This window comes from Athene noctua, chromosome 1 (assembly GCF_965140245.1).
Source record: "Athene noctua chromosome 1, bAthNoc1.hap1.1, whole genome shotgun sequence".
Taxonomy (NCBI): Eukaryota; Metazoa; Chordata; class Aves; order Strigiformes; family Strigidae; genus Athene; species Athene noctua.
The window spans coordinates 147387150-147404402 of record NC_134037.1 but is presented as its reverse complement, the minus strand read 5'-3'; the positions used below and the strand labels follow the sequence as shown (position 1 = coordinate 147404402).

Below are 17253 nucleotides of genomic sequence, written 5' to 3'. Positions count from 1 at the left end.
GCATGGCAGAACTAGTTATGCTACGTTTTTTTGCAGGCATGTCAGGATGAAGGATTTCCTTGCACCTCTTCTCCTGCACTTCTACTCCCTGTAGCAGGAGTACCAGTGATTTGGCCTGAAGCGAACTTGTTTTGGCCTCACGTGTCTTGAAAAGGATCAGGGGCCCACAACTGCAACATTTTCTCACTCAAATGAAATTTCCCGCTGGAGTCAGTTTTAATGACACTTGTGATAACTGCATTTTTTTCCTCCTGAGCAGAACAGAAGTAGAAGCGCTTTTTTTGCATATATGAACAAGTTATTCTCCTAGACACTGCTATATCCCTGAAGGTCTGTAATCAGAGATACACAAGGTGCAGAGAGTCATACTCTAAAACATCTCACATTCATACTTGCACGTACACATCATGTAAAACACCCAGTTCCGCAGTATAATCCCCCGTTAATAACGTTTGTCACAAGGTACTTGCAGTTAAAGCATGTGGGTTGGTTGTTTCAGATTTTCTAGTGTTTTTCAGTCCAAGAAACAAGAAAGTCTAGAACAAGTCCACACCTCGTGTCTTCCTGTCTGGAGAAAAACATACATTGTATTTCTGTGTGTTCTCTCTTTGCTCCTCCAGGAAGAAAGATTTAGCATTAACAGAGTCCTGTACCGTGCTCAGAACAATTGCATTTGGGAATCCTGCTGGCAGAAGAGATTTGCCTTGTGGCAAGATACTTGGGAGCAGAAATAGAGTGAAAAATTGTGGTGGGGCAGCTGCAACTACCTTTGCTTTATTAGTAAGGGTAAAGTGATACTGTGTCTGCCTAGCCGTTTCCTTTTATGTAGACCTAAGCAAACAATTTCCTCTGCAGAGTACAACGCCTGAAAGCAGAAAGAAAATACTGAAACAGACCCTGAGCAGCATGAAGCAACCACTGGAGCGATGTGATTTTGATGGTCTGTTACATGGCAGCCATTTTGAAAATGACACTTGTGACCAATGCCCACAGTGAAATCCCTGACCATGAAATCCTCCTCCTGTCCCAAGAGCAGGCAAAGCATGGGCAGCGAAGCACCCTGCCCGCCCTGCCTCACCCTGCTTCCCGGTTCAGTTGCTATCCCCTCTCCTAGCATACCATTGTCAGGGCTTTAAGAAATCGGTAGGATTTCCAGTCAAGGAGTTTAATTTTTTCATTTCTTTTAGATTTTTAATCTTTTTTTTTACATCTGTAGTTGCAGTATCTTCTGGTTCCTTACAGCAGAGAGGTTTCAACTAATCCAGTGTTTCAGCAACAGAAGATTAATTTGACCTTTTGCCCTATCTCCAGATTGCAGCAACTCAGCCTATCATTCTTTTGGTTAAGGATTGAGTAACTGTTGTATATTGAATTTGGGAGATAATGAGATAATTGTTTAAATTTGCTAATTCCACAGGAGTCCTACAGCATGCAGTACAGCAACAGTTAACTATACTGTAAGAAAAACTATGCTGAGACAATTTATGGGTAACAATAATCTGGGATATCAGGACAGTCACATTTAAATCCATTCTGGAGTGTCTTCTGCCATAGCCAGCAGGGACTTGTGAAACGCTGCAAAGGAAAAGTATGCATCTCTTTCAAAAAAAGATGCTTTAACCCTCTTCTGCCCCCAAGGTATCATCCCAAAATGACGACATGACATTGTGTCACTTTGCAGCTGTAATGCAAGGCAAGGAAGCCAGCAGAAGACAAAGGGAGTGTTTCCAAATTCCTCTGCACCACCCTGCTCTCAAGAGGTGGGGACTGAAATTCTTGAGAAGGAGCATATGCAACAGTTGCTAAAAGAGATGTCTAGTTTACAACACTGCGATCAGAATGGAAAGGGAAACTGCACCAAAACATTCTTGAGGCTTATTTTTTCCCATCTGAATTTTTCTACCACCACGGAAGCTTCTCACTTCAGAGCACAAGTCTGTCCTTCCCTGTGAAGGGAGAGAAGAACATCCTCCACCTTCTGACCTAGTAGTGTGAGACACAGATTCAGGGTGGGAAGAGCTAGTCCTGCTTTACAGCTAGACAGTGACACCTTGCATGGGGACCCTCTGCTTGTGCCTGCATTTGTGTAGTGCCCTTTGCAGTGTAGCCCTGATCTCTTGTTGGGGAATCACCTGGCAGTAGAGTAGTGCTGCTGGTATTATTGTCATCCCTGGAAGTCCCAACCGTGCACCAGGACACTAAAGCCTTAAATTCTGTTCAGAGTAATAATCCTTGCTCTGCTCCTCTTCTGCCTCTCTAACCACTCTAAAGACACTCCACTGCTGACTGAAATGACCTAAAAGTGTGAAGGAAGAGAGAGGGGAAGCTGCAGTTAGAGGAAAAAAGATCCTCCTCACAAATAAACAACAAGGAAGAGACCCTGCAGGCTTGGGGAGGGAAGCACGGGACAGGGGAGAGATCCAGGCAGAGACACCGGGGGAACAACTGCAAGCAATGGAGATAGTAGAGGCAAAGCGGGGTGTGTATCTGGGGCGGGAGTTAAAGATAAGGTTATAGAAAATATGAAGGGGAGAAAGAAAGGAAGGAAGAAAATTGCACGTGTGGCGTCCCCAAGTTTGGGCGCAGCAGCAGAGCTTGCTGCTTGTTGTCTCATGAGCCCAGCACTCTGGGAAGGACAGTATCTGTTTAGATTTGTGTCTAAATTTAAACCCTGATTGCCTTGCCTCCCCCTCCTCTCCCCTCCCTCCCTTCCTCTCACCCACCCGCCCTTCTTCCTTGTTCGTAGTGCCGGGCCACTCGCTGGGCTCTGTCAGTTTTCAAGCTGAGCAGGAGCTTGGATATTACATACCCTCCACTGCGGCGTGATTTTGCTCTGGCTTGCCTGAAGTTTTCCCACAGATAAGAGGGAAAGGGGTGGGGAAGAAAGATTGCCCCGAGGACACCTCTCTCTTGCAGGACATGGAGGTAAAGAAAACTTTTATTTCCACTAGCTTGTGACTGGCTCCTCGATCTGCATTAGCTCCACCTTGCAAAGCAATTTCTCACTAAAGGCAGCTCAAAATATCTTTTTGCTGAGATTCAGAGAAATGTCTTTTTCCCCCCACCCCAGCTCCTGCCATGCACCTCAGAATATTTTGTGGGTTTTAGTCCAGATTTGGAAAGTCGGGGATGGTATGGGGGAAATTACATCTGTGAAAGGGGAATGAGGAAGGACTGCCATTTACTTTTTTAGTCTCTGAGGTGGGAGTTACATTTTAAAAGGGACTGTTTTGAAAGGAGATTTTAGAAATTCAGTAGAAATGGGGACATAAGGAGAAGTGAACAAACCGTACAGCTTTAGTGGGCTCCTTGGGGTTGATTCCTACTCAACCCATGCAGCAGCAGCTGTGATTTGGGCCCTAAGCAGTGTGTCCCCCCTGTCCCACGTGGATTGGATGGTCTCACTTTCATTATCAGTTAGAGCATTTTGGTTCAGGAAAGAGGACCCAAGAAGCATTGCTTCAGCGAGGTGAATGAGTAGCACACACCTCCGGAGGGTTTCCTCTGTGCCCTTTTCCTCCATGCTGCATGTCCCATGCTTCAGGAGAGTCAGAGCACTTGTCTCTGTGGGCACAGCTGGTGGACAGGAGTCAGACTTCCCTGGCATTTAAATCCAAGCCTTCTCCTGTGTAGCACCCTCCTGGGCAAGGCAGTTCGCCTCCCTTTGCTTCTTTTCCCATTCATATGAAATGGGAGTGATGTGCTTGCTTTGCTCAAATCCAGGCTCCTTGTCAGGCTGGATTCGCTAGCTTTTCAAACAGTTGTTTAAGTGGGAAAGGAAAAAAAATTATTCTGAGGAGGGACACAGGAGGTAGAAAGGCGATTACAACATTGGCAAAACCTCACATGACGAAAGAGGACTTTCGGTATTTCTCTGAGCTAAACACAGATCTTACTAAACACTTTATATTATCTTCCCAGCGAAGCCTTTTTCTGTGTCGGTGCAGCCCCAACAGCAGAGGACATGCAATAAAGCCAGGGAACAGTGTGCTTGAGGCACCACTACAATTTTTCTTTGAAGATTTCCAGCGCATAGCTCAGCTGGGCAGTTCTGATAACGCCCAGGTGCTAACATCGCAGTCCGTGTTATCTGTGCTGGCCTGCCCCACAGGCAAGGGTTAGAGATCAGGCAAGTTCATTACAAGAAATGTCCTCAACAAACTATCTAAACAGATTTTGGTGTGGAGGAGGACCAGTGGTCAGACCAGCTCAGCACAGACCACGTGTGGCATGACAAATACATGGTTTTATGCAGGTTTTTAGGTTTGACAGAGCCTGGATCAGTAACTGTTAATGCTTGGGGTTTTTTTCTTTTTTGCTATATAGTATCCTGTGATGTCTCAGAGGGGAAAAGGACTTGTGCTCTTAATTTGTTCTAGCTGCTGTGTACAGTAAGCCACATATGGAGCAAAGACTAACTTATTTGAAGCAGATATTTTCCTATGTTGAGGACACTCTCCCCCCCACCGCCCCTCCTCTCCACGCACAGAGGACTGCACTCCTCAAGTATTTTCTGTTGTCTGCTGCAGCATGTTTCAGTGTAGGAAGGGACAGACCTGCCATTTCCTTTTGGGAGACACGTGTGACACATATAGCAGGTCTGACCGTCAGGAAGCTTCTCTGAAGTATTTAACCTATGAGTTTCCTGCTCTTGATTCTGTCCCTTTACCTCTATTTCCCACTTTTTCCACGTTACCTTGTTTTCTGATCATCTGTAGATTGCTGCATCCATTCTTATTTTTAAAACATCTCAACTCCCAAGACATTTTTTAAGTAGCGCACTTGGTCTTAACCTTCCTGCCCCAACCCTCCAAAAAGGTGGTTAATGTCCCAAAGGTAAGAAGATACTAGACCAAAATAGAGTCAAGAGCAAAGACTAGAGTTACCACCTGACAAGTCTCTGCTCTGTTTCTTCCTGAGAGCTTTTCACAGACAGCATGAGCAGGACCCAGAGACTTGCTACAGCTTTTTGCTTTGAAAAACAGATTTAATGGTCCTGTGCAACAGGAACGAGAAGTTCTGTCATTTCCCCATTTGCTTCATCATCACTGGCGAGCAGCGCTGCTCTGTGCTTTCCTGCTGGCATAACTGGCAAGCTCTTTGCTCTAGTGGTTCACATGAGGATTACGAGTATTAGAGAAAAAAGTGCAGAGGGCTGACCTAGCCAGCTGATTTCCATCACATCTCTGGTGGGAAGACCCTATTTTTGAAAGACCCACAAAAGCAAGATAGCTGGGATTGCTTTCTTAGAGTGGTTAGTATGGTTTTGCTGCTTCTTAGGGGCTAGTACCTACAGTCTTAGCCGTTCTGCTGTCAGGAACGTGCCACAGTGAAAGCAGTGACTGCAATGATTTAAGATCCTGAAAAGGGAGAAAAAGGCAGCAAAACCCTATTCTTGCAGTTCATGTAATTTTGTGAGTGGGCTGAACTTCAGATTTGGAAGTTTTTTTGTGAAGACCAACGTCTCGATGCAAGATAGTTTTGGGAATCAGTTTTCTTTCCAGTGTTACAACTGATGAAAGGAACTTGAAATTAAGAAGCTGGTATCATGACAGTTAACATGAGGAGTTCATATCAAAAATGTGTAAAGCTGGCACTGATGAAAGCTAAGCCACTTGTAAAAAAGCAGCCACTAAACCTTCTTTGCACTCACGGTACAAAAAGCATCAGAAATTATTGTGCTGCTTTGTTAGTTTACATCTTCAGAGCCAATTGAAGCTTCCTAATTCCCATAGCTGTACCAAACCTTGCTGCAGAGTGAGTTAAGACATCCACTGAAAATGTTTGTGGCTTTCTGCAGCCTGTATTCAACAGCAGCCATGGCACTCCTCTTCCCAGCCTCTGTAGCAGCTTGGGAGCATGGAGACATTTGAACTTTGCTTGCACAGCAGGGGGAAGCAATCCAAGACTGTTTCACTTTGTTTTCTCCCTATGGTGTGATGGGTTCCCTAAGCTGGGAAGGTGCAGCAACCAGGTTTATTTAGGGAAGGCTCCCCTCTTCTTTGTGCCTACCAACAGATTTCTTTTTGTGACATCTCCATTCCCATGTCTCTTTTCTGCAACTAGCTCCTGCTAGATCTTCATTTTGCCTGTTGCTACACTGGCTCAGGAGAAGGAAAGCTTTTCTAAGTCAGAGAGTAGTTTCTCTGCTCACTTCACCACTTCCCTTCTGGGCAACCTACTGGACACAGCTCCAGCCCCAGGCTGTGCTCTCCCTACAGCACTGTGTCATCTGGAACATCAGGGGAGTGATGGGGCCACTGCTCTTTTCAGTAAAGTGTCAAGGTGAGAATACCACAGAGAGGCCCCCAAGTCCTGCCTCACTCCTCTAGTGAGCAGCAGAGCAGCATGGAGAAAATTCCTCAGAGTACTCCGCTCCCTGTCTCAGCAGGAGGCTGCAGAAACCTCCTGGGGTTCAAACATATTCCCTCCCTCAACAGGCGAGGTCAGAGTAATTTCTTCCTTTGTGCTGTGGTCAGCCAGACATCACAACTGAGCTCATTTCCAGGCTTAGTATCCCTGTGGCTGTATCCTTCCAGGAGCCACAAGGAATGATGCCCTTGCCCAAACTACAGGGCAGCTTTCTTTCAGCATAGGCATGTAGCCTGTCCCTAGGAAAACTGCATTAAGGCTATGTGACCTGTCGCCCAAGAGGACTGAAGTGGCAGCGATGGAGGAAAGGGTACTTGGTAGTGTGCAGACAAGGGGGCTGATACCTGTAACCATTATGGTCCTCAGAGCAGTGGGACAGTAAGCCATGCAGAGGTGAGCTGGGCTCAGTGAAGTCTCTGCCCTCCCTTGCAGCTGTGAAGCCAAGATTAAGTACAGGCATTATGCCATGGTTAGCTCTGCCAGGAAACAATTTGCCTTTCTCAGGAAGCTCTGCTGCTTGGTTTTCATTCCAAAAGTTAAAGCATTTCTTTTCCATTCTTCTTTTTTTCTTTTCGATTAACAGAACATTCAAATACACTTGTGTTCAGTGTTTCCTCCCAAACTCATCAAAATTACGCATTCACACAGAGCATCTGTGTAGATAAAGGGAAAAGTATTTAAGTATACTAGGAGAGGTACCATATGACCCCATTTTCCACCTCGGGTCGGGGCAGATTTAGGACCTGCCTGACAGTAAATAGCATGCCTGCAGCAGAGGATCCTGGAAAGGATCAGGTTTGCAAGACTTGACCACATCCCAGTGACAGGATGAGGCCTCCCTCTTGGAGGACAGAAAAGAACAAAACCCCATGGGCTTGCTGTGACCCTTTCTTGTACCTAGCAGAGACCCCAGAGTCAATGGTTTGCAGAATTAAAGCTTGTCCTGTGTCACTGTAGAGGGATGAATCTTCTGAACCCCTTCTCTCCCTCACTCCCCATTTTAACCTTTGGTTGTCTAAGTATCCCAGATCATTGTGCTGGCATTTTGGAAAAGCCTTTTTTCCTGTGCTCCACAATCTAACTGGCAGGACGAGTTACTGTTGAGCAGCATATTATGCATACCTTCTCATATATTCCCAGGATTTGCTTATCTGAAGAACAGGGGAAAACATCTGCATTGCTTTATCAATAGGTGCTTCTAGGAAACTGCTGGTTTTTGTCATGGAAATGACCAAGCCCATACAAACTAGGGGTGGTTTTCCTGTCTCTTTCCACGTGGCTGGTTAACAGTTGTAAAGAGGTGGATGGTCCTTTTCCTAAAACACTAACTCTACAGCCTGAATTTGGGATCTGAGATGGCAGCTGTACGCAGCAGCAGCAAGAGAACCTGTTTGGAGGACCTCTCTATTTTACTGATGAAGCCTATTTGCTACCTGTAGGTGCTATAATACCACAGAGACACAGCTTGTCTTGGCGACTTACAGACAATTATATGCCTTCAGCAGTTTGCAGCACAGCATGCATAAGGATGAATTTGGTCTAGAGACGGGAGATCTGTTGTGTAAGGGGAAGTTATTATTACACATTTACTGCACAGTTGCTTCACGCCTAGCTATTGTCAGAGGCATAGAGCACTTTATTCTTGTGGAGTCTCACATAGACATGGATTTAAGTCTCACTTCAAGCCACAGTAGGTCCAGCCATGAGTCTTATGCCAGAAACGCTTTTACATGAGCATCAAGTCTTTATGATATCTTTATGATATCTTATCATCAGTATATGGCTCCTGGTAATGTCCTGACAAGAATGAGGCTTATCTGCCTCATTAGTGCCAAATGAAGTTTTCACCTGTTGAAAGGAAAAAGACATTAGATCAAATTCTTGTCAGATCTGAGCACATCACTTGCTAAAAGCAAAGGCCCAGACCTTGCTTGCCAGACTGGCAGCTGGTGTGTATGCATGCCCTTTTCCTTTTGTTCTTCACAAAATTTTAAAAGAGCTCAAAACCCACACAACGGGCGGCAAGGTGGTAAGCAGGTTTTTGCGTTCAAGTGTCCTTACAGAAATAAACCTGTTTACCCTTTGTAATGAGATGCATGCAGTGTTTTGGTCAGTGTGGATGACTAGTGGCCAATCTGCAAAGCATTTTGATTTACCACTGGCAGCTTCAACAAAGCCGCTCTTCATCTCAGGCTTCTCAAATGCATGCTCTCAGCGTGATCGGACCACGGCTCCGATTGTGCTTTTGTACATGTTGGTAGCTATGGCATGCAGTGGTGCTTTTCTGAGCATCTTGAAGTACTTCACAAAATATCATACTTCCCCCTCATCATCTATTGCTGAACCACATGCTGTTTCTTAAGGCAAGAAATTTTGTTGCTCACATAGATCACAGCTCTGCAAGCACAGCAAATTAATGTGTGCCATTTGGAAAGCCTCAGTACCTAAAGGATGGAGACCAATGACTTGTTCAGAGAAAGACACAAAAATGCAAAGGAGAAGGAAAGCTAGCTCAGAACAATGGAGTTAAGCAAGTCAGTAAGGCTTTACAGCGAGACAGAGGACAAACTTTAAACACAGAGGAAACAAAATTAGTGCATCAGAAAAGCAGTGCACCTAGGAATAATGGGATCCAGTTAAAGGGGAGCTGTATATCTCACCAAATAGCAGGAAGGATTTCTAACAGTGAGGTCTAGCAGGGTTTGGAATAGTGTAGCAGAAACCAAATGCAGTGGAAACCTATTTCCCATGACAGATTAAAAAATAGACTGGACAGAACATTAGAAAGATAATGGCAGGAGCAATCTTCTATTGCATTCAAGCAATAGTATTGATAGGGCCACCAGAGTGGTTGCAGTACTGTTGCAGCAGTTCTTCCATGCGTGGGGCTGCTAGCAGAAGCTAGTGGCTATTCAGCATCAGACCCCCAAAGTGTTTATGATTCCTTCCTGCTATGGGAACTTCTGTCTATGGGAAGCTTAGTTCAAAATAAATTGACATCATATCTGCAAGAGTCTGAAAACTGTTCTGTTATTGCCTGTGTAAAACGCAAAACCCATTTTCTTTGTATTCTTTCTTCCTGTTTTAAAAATGTTTCTTTATCCCTTAAAACTGTCTACTGCAGCAGCAATCATGGGTTATTCAAGTCAATTTTCTTGAAATACCTTTCTGCTGAGTGCCATGTTCCCCTGATGTAGGTTCAGATGAAACAGGTCCTGTTTTCATAAACACACACTTGAGCTTGTGTACCAGGTTTCCTAGGAATTTCACCCCTTGGGCCCTACAGTGAGCATGTGTTTAACTTGTGAAACGTGCAATATAATTTGGTTTCCCACTTAGTCTTTACAAAGTGCACAGAGTTGTCAACACTGTCCCCTCATGAAAACCCAGTGTTTTCATTCAGTTTCAAGATATTCATTCCCAGTTAGAGGCAGAGGGGTGGTCCATGCAAAAAAATAACAGGCATGCACACCGGTCCTCTAGACAGCAGGTGTCTGTAAAGGGGACAGAGTGGGAGAAAAGGAATGGATTGCAGAATATACTGGAGCATGACAGGATACATAAAGGTAAGAAGCCAGACAGGTTACCCCTACAGAAGGGAAACAGCACCTTCTCTTTCATTTCCCAGCTCAGTGCAAATTTGTCTTTTCCACTCATATCAGGACTTCCAATCTTATGTAATATCAAGTCTTGTGTGTCCAGCTCAAGAAGCCTTTGCCCACAGCCACCTGGGGATTTCTTCCCAGCCCCTCTCCTCCTCCTCCTCTGTATGCACCTCATGAGCATGGGTCTCACCTTCCTTAACTCTGCCCTCTCACCCCGGTCTCCTGCCCTTGGTGCTGCCATCTCACACTACTCCAGTTCTGACCTCAGGTGTCTGATGTGGGTGACCCACCAGCAATGCTCTCTGTGCCAGGCACTGTAGGGCTTTGCTCAGGAGTGTGATGCTCAAGGTCCAGTCTCACAGGGTCCAGCCCCCCGCATTCATGCCCTGATCCAGCAAATCGAAGACTGCATCATCTACAGCAGCTCTTTGAACCTTTGTAGCAGGCAGCAGTTTAGTCTGTAGAATCTCAAAGGTGAAAGCTGCAAGCCTTTTCTTTTTGTAGCCTGTGGAAAAGGAAATCTATCAAGTAATGAAACTGTCATACTTTTTTCTTCTGTCCCTGCTCCGCAACTCAAAAATTGGTGGATTGTTCTCTTGTAAGTTGAATATAATTTTTCTTCTCAACAACTTTCATTTTAAGGTCTATGAATTCAGTGACATGCTGGCCAGAGCTTGCTGCTGCTGATTTACTCACTAAGCAAGTGGCGTGCCGGCGTTGAGCCCACGCTTCCTGGACACCTGGTTCTGGTGGCCCAGCTTTAACCTGGTGAAACTGTGCTTGAGGTTAGTCCCCCTTCTTACCACAGAAAGAACATCTAAATGAGTTTCAGTCAGCCATCAGGAAAAAGAAATAAAGCATTGAAGTAGGTAGGCTATTTCAAAGCACCTGCAGACATTGGGTTTCTCCTTTACAGGGTTATTGGGAGAATTTTATAAGCAGGTTAACTCAGACGCAGAGATAATTATCTTTCTCAGATCACACACAAAAAAAAAACCATGTCAAAGGCCAAGCTGTAGTTTAGGAATGCTGGTGTGCATTTTCCTTAGGGTATACTGTAGAGTCATTTACCTATGGAAATCACTACATTTCTACTGCATCATTAGAGCCAATCCAGACTGGTCTGAAAATTCAGACAGGCTTTTTCAAACATAACAGCAAATTACAACTGCCTGGATCCATTTGCTCAGCACAGGGCCAGGTTTTCAGTGATCTCGCAAACTGGAGACTCTGGACGGAGCTGAAGGGAGGGCAGCTGCTGAGAAAGCAGCTTTGCAGACCTGGATCCTCAGTGCCGCTGGGGCCACAGAGCCCTCCAGGGTCCAGCTAAAAAGACACCTCTGTGAATAGAGCTTAGCATTCACACCTCAAACTGGCTGCTAGCTGAGTGCTTACTATCACTTTCCTCTACTCTATATCTGCGTATCTTTTTAGACTAAATTCCTGGCTCAGATAAATAGGAGCCTCCTTCTCTGACCTGCCTGTATCCAATGTAGACCTAATTTAATAGCAATGTGTTACAGAGATAGCACAGTCCTAACTGATGAGTCCTGGATGCTGCAGCAGTTGGGAGCTCTGTGTAGGTTCATTTACCCTTCTGATTTTATATTTGCAGCATGATAAATTAAGAGGAGTTGAATCCCTGTGCTGCTACAACTAGACTGTCTCTAGTGTTGAGTGTAAATGGAGAGTGCATCTCTGTCTACTCTGCAGCATTTATCAGAATTATTTTGAATTGCCCCCGCTTCTTGCATTCTCCGTGTCCCTTTGACAGTTCAGTGACTTCAGTTTCTAATTTGACCTATTCAGACTAGATAAGTAACACATACTGTATATGCACCTGCTTAAAGTTCATCCTCTGTAACCACTCTTGTCAGTCCAGGAGCCGTCCCTTCCTTATCCCACCTGAAGTATCTTACATCTGAGCCTCCTCCTGTTGAAGTTCATCTAATTTCAGACCTCTGCTAAAAGCAGGGCTTTTTTCTTCACCCCATGTGAGGCAAGCAAAGGAGAAACTAAACTGAGTATTAGTTGAAAGGTGATTCATTGGGTTGAGACCTGTCCTACTACAGGGGCAGATCCATTCATTCAGCCTTCAGAGCTTGTTTCCTTCAGAGAAGCTGCCCAAGCATCTCCATGCCTATAGGCAAGAGCATGGTGCAGCCGTACATCGTGTCTACAGCTACGGGGCTATGCAAGTCACTTAAAGCAACACTATGATTCAGATGGCTTAAAATAATGCTTTTCTGCAAAGGCATATATTAACCAACAGAAAGCTGCTCATCTCAGAGATCTGTATGAGATGATAATAATGGTTCATGTATTTTATTCCCCACTGAAATAGTACACACGCATGCCCAGGCTTCCCAGCCATCTCTCTTCCCTGTGCCGTAGTTGAGGAGACTGTGCCCGCATGAGATTGGATGCACTTGTTCTGCAGACTGCACTATTTCCCCACTCTCTGTGGGCAGCCTGGGAGGTTTTGCTGGTTGTTCCTCCATTAGCTCACTCCTCATCCTTCTGGAGCAGCAAGAGCTCCTCAGAACAAGGCCTGGAAGTACACACAGAGAGGCACCAATTAATTTGGAGAAACTTGACACTCTGTGTACAGTTCCCAGACCATTAAGAAAAACAGACGTCTGAGAGGGAAACATTGGGAAGCTGGGAAGGATCCTGGGGAAAACCCCAGCCAGGAACAGAGCTTTGTATAAGCAGCTGGTGCAAACAGCTCACTGGGAAAGCACCTACATCTTATGGTGGCCATCACTGCTCTTTCTTAGAACTACCATCTCACCTTTCCCACCCATGCAAGCATTTGCTAGTAGTGTATCTCAAGGATAAATCCTAGATACTGGCTATACAAGCTGCTAAAGACACATAGAAAGCAATACACTCCAGTCCAGCCAGACCACCATCTTGGTAGCAGCTGTTGTCAGCTGTAGATTAAGATCTCAGCATCACTCTACCAGGGGCAGAGAGCAGCCCTTGGCTCCAAAGGAGCTATTCCACATCTGGGGTGTTTGTGGATTCCTAAAACAACACAACCTCATCAATTTACCTATTCAACGGATAATTTGAGAAATAATCCCTTGCTTTCTCCTGCATGCCTTTCACATATATTATCTGTATTTTTAGATATCTGCAGCAGCTCATGTCCGGTTGTAGCAATCAAGTTTTCAGACAGCATTTGTTGCTAGAGGGCTCCCGTCAGATGGAGAGAAGGTGTTAGGACTATATATCCTGTCTGACACACCAGAAAAGCCAGAGGTCTTCCTAAACTAAGTTAAAAGCTGTGTAGGTGTTCATCTCTTTTAAGTTTGGAGAAATGAAAAGTGGTGCTGCTTGGAAGAGAGGGGGGATCTTCAGTTATTTAGGAAAGTGGTCCACTGGCTCTCAGATGACACTGAAATCCTGCTGCCACGTTGATGCCCACTAGCCTCTTTCACTGTGACATTCTTTGAGAGAGAAACTGAGGGCTGTATTTGATGCGGCATTTCAGAGTAAGGGACCTTGTTTGCAGCATCCCAATACAAATTTTCATAATCTTGAGTAATAGGAACGCTCAGTGTATCTGCTGCAGGATTCTATCTCACTGGCAGCAGTCTTGTTTTAGAGGCACAAAGTATTTCCCCCAAACCACTTAGAGTTATTGTAAACTTGATGGAAAAAGACTGCAGATGTGTCACTGATGTTCATTTTGAGTGAGGGAAGAGCTCTGTAACATCAACATTGTTCTTTTAAGGCCAAATGCTCATTATAATGAGCACAAAAATGAAAAGTAATTTTTTGAAACTCTTTGTTCCAGAAAAATCCAACCAGTATTTTTCAAACAGACATACTAACTCAAAGGAAATATCAGGACACTAAGTTCCCAGGACTTCATAAAGGAAGGGAACACATTAGTCTAGTATTCTAGTGTAGTCAAATTTAGTAATTGCAGAGATCTTTGTTAAACTAGTTGCATCTTTATATCTCAGTGCTTAAGGTTACTGATGGCTCAGCTCCAGTTTGCAGTAGTATTTAGTTAGATGGTTTGAAATACGTCATCACCTACAGTAGCCGCATCAGCTTTTGAATCTTGCTGTATTTATTTTTTTTTTCTCCTGAAACTGTAGCATCTTAAATATCTGAGCCTCCTTTAAAAAGGCATGTCTTGCCTCATGATAGCAAAGTTCTGAATGGAGACACTAGCGCACCTCAAAGACTCAGAAGGGAGAACCCTGCATGGTATGTCTGGGCTTAAAACCCAGCACAGATGAGTTTTTGGAGTTGGTGCAGTTTCAGGAAAACCTCTTCTCTCAGGGAACTGCTCCAGAGAAATGCTGCCATACTCTTGTTTGGGCACAGCCTCTGTTCTTTTTATTGTTTCTGCACTTGTGTGGCTGGCTGGGTATGACTGCATTCTGTCAGGTATCAACTTTATCCACAAGCCTTTTCCTGCTGCCTGAAATTATGTCCATGTTGGCTGCTTGGCCTGTCTGCAGGCAGCTGTGTTGGGCTTGTAATGAGGCAATTATGTACGCATGGCCCTTTTACAGGAAAGACCGAGGTCGTTTTTCCTTGAATTGATTGGACTCCTTAATGAGGCTTACCTGTTTTCCCTGCTGTCTCAGCCAGGCCAGTCTCCCTGTCTGTAGGGAACTGGCCTGGCTGGCATCGTAGGTTTCTCCCTCTCCAGTTAGCCCTGGTACCCTTTCCTCTTCACTGTCTGCAAGCAAATGTTGTCATGTGTCTTAAAAACCTAGTGAACTTGAGGATCATGATACCTTCTTACTGTACATGGCACAGCTTCTTCCTATAGCCTCAGGTCTCACTGGTACTTAACAGCCTTTTATTTCACCTTCCTATCTCTCTCAGCCCAGCCTCATGTCTTCTCACTGCAATAGGAGTCCCCTTGCTCTTCAGGTATCTTTTGGAACTTTCCTCTTGAAGAGTCTGTCTTCTGGCACTAAATCTCATTTCAGTCGTTCTACTGTGACTACTTTGAACATCTTTGAGCTTCTCCTTCCTCTTATATTGTTGACTTAGTGATCTAGGAAAACTGTCATCTGACTCTGCTTGCTGAGCTTACGCAGGTTACTGTGCATAGGCAATTGTTCGGGTACAGCCCTGCAGCTGCAGGCAGGAAGGGTAAGCTGAACAAACAGGGGATGCATGTGACTGAGATGTGAAACCTCTTTGTGTCGTTAGCAAAGCCTTTAAGACACCCTTATGATCATGCTGGATATTATCACATTTTTAAAAATCTTTAGAGACCAGACTGAAATCCCATTGAAAAGACAGTTCACTGGGAGGGAATCAGTGCTTTATGGGTGCTGGACTTCCTTAGGACTTGCTTAGAAAGAGTTTTGTGGCAACAGGTCATCTCAGTTAATATGTGCCCAAAGTACCCTGTACCACAAAATCCGGATGGCTGCTTCTTACGGATACAGAGGTGAAACGCAGACACCTGGTCTGGGTGCATGTTCATGCAGAGCTGTGACGGGGCTAATGATCCCTTTGGTGTGAGCACAGCACCAAACAAATGCATCCAGTTTGAGGCACCGTGAGAAGTCATGCAACACTCTGATTGTAGGGCTCAGATCCCTTACTACAGGTTTCCTCAGGCTGCTCTACGTCGCAGTGTAGCTATCCTCAGACATGTGTAGTGGAGAACCAGTGTGCCACAGAGGACCAAGTGTCAAGGTGGAGCTTGTGAAGCTCCAGACCAAATTTCTCTGCTGAATTTTGAGCAGCTGAGTGCAAGTTATTGTGTCCTAAATCAACTATAAACACTGCGATCCACAGTTTCAGTCCGGAAAAAACCCTTGAAACCATTGCCTGACTCTTCTGGTTCCGTCGTTTCACTAGGCATCTGCCTGCTCAACATTAAAATTCAGCCAGTGCCCAGGGTGCTGCTTCTGCACAAGCCTGGAATTGCCCCGCCTGACCTGTCCATGGGTTGTCTGCTGCTCAGACCAATCTGGCGTTAGAAATTAGGCATTTCCCTGTTACATTGCCCCTGCCCCACATCCTCATCTCTCCTCTCCACTTCTCTCCCCAGGAGAATACTCTGAGCATGGTGAACACAGGCAAACAGGATCAGGCATCTCACACAAAAAAGGAAACGATGAGACTCATGTGTTGCTGTAGGTTTCTGCAATCACCTCAAAGACTCCCAAAACTATATGTACACACAAAATAATTGATTTACATTTTAAATGGTTTGCCAACTCCTTTCTTGGGCAGCAAGTCGTGGCTGAGCAGCCAGATGCCTTACCCTGCACAGGGCACAGCAGAGCCAAGGTCCGTAGGGTATGGGCTGAGGTTATGTACGTGCTGCCCCTGCACAGGCTCGCGGCCCGGCAGGGACCAGGTGCTGCAGTTTGCTGCCTCTTTTGGTAACAATGGCGCTTGATCAAACCATTCTTGGCAGCCTTTGACAGAGGTGGTGAGACACTTGCTTAGAAAGCGGATGGCCTGGGCTCCATTCTGTTCTCAGGGGGTGTGGGCTTCAAACTCTTTGGTCATTCTAGAAAGAGATGATCTTTAATCCGGTGCCTTAGGGCAAGGCTAGGACAAGCACTTGCCAGCCTGCCTGATAAAGCCATGCCAACATGTAGCAAAGAATTCAGGGTTCCCTGGGGCGGAGGGGAGCTCATGCACCTGCCTGGTGATCTAAGTGCTCTCCTGACAGAGAAAACCCTGGCTTCCCTCAGGACTAATTCTGTGGGGTATGCAGCAGTGGCTACACATTTATTAAAATGCACAAGCCTGTACATTGCCCTCTCAGCAGAGGCTCCTAACCGTGAAAGGTTGAGGTAATGCTGCTGTAATGAATCAGTGCATCCAGTGTTGGGAACCTGTAGGCACTAGACAATTGCCAAATATTGTCATTATTAAAAGGGAGACGCAAGATCTCACTTGTACCTTTCACAGCGATATTTGCTGGTTTTGCTCATCTCACCAGACAGTGCTTAGCAAGCATAGGCCAGGCACTCCTGAGAGCTACATACCACGGCATGAAGAAAAGAACAACTTGCCATAAATCAAGTCTCAAAAATCTCCAACACCAGCCAAAGACTACTGTGAGGTGGCTCACATACCCTTCCTATATAGGGGCCTTTCCAGCCCATACTGTTGATGTTAGGACATGTTACTAATTAACTCCACGGAGGCAAACAGGAGGCTGCTTTCTCCACTTTGGGCCCAGGAGGCTGTGAGGACAGCAGCAGCAGTTCCACCTCATCAAGTTAAACTGAGACTTCATGCAGTTACTCTGTTGAGAAGATATGCC

The 17253-nt window shown here is 45.3% G+C and overlaps 1 protein-coding gene across 1 annotated transcript in view; it reads left to right on the top strand.

Annotated features, from left to right (window-relative positions):
• The first annotated feature begins 2791 nt into the window (after positions 1–2791).
• Positions 2792–17253, top strand: part of RCSD1 (RCSD domain containing 1) — a 35754-nt gene continuing 21292 nt past the window's right edge. The window contains exon 1 of the mRNA XM_074928535.1: positions 2792–2925. Coding sequence (XP_074784636.1) covers positions 2920–2925 — 6 coding nt within the window. The 5' untranslated portion in view covers positions 2792–2919. The remainder of the gene's footprint in view (positions 2926–17253) is intronic.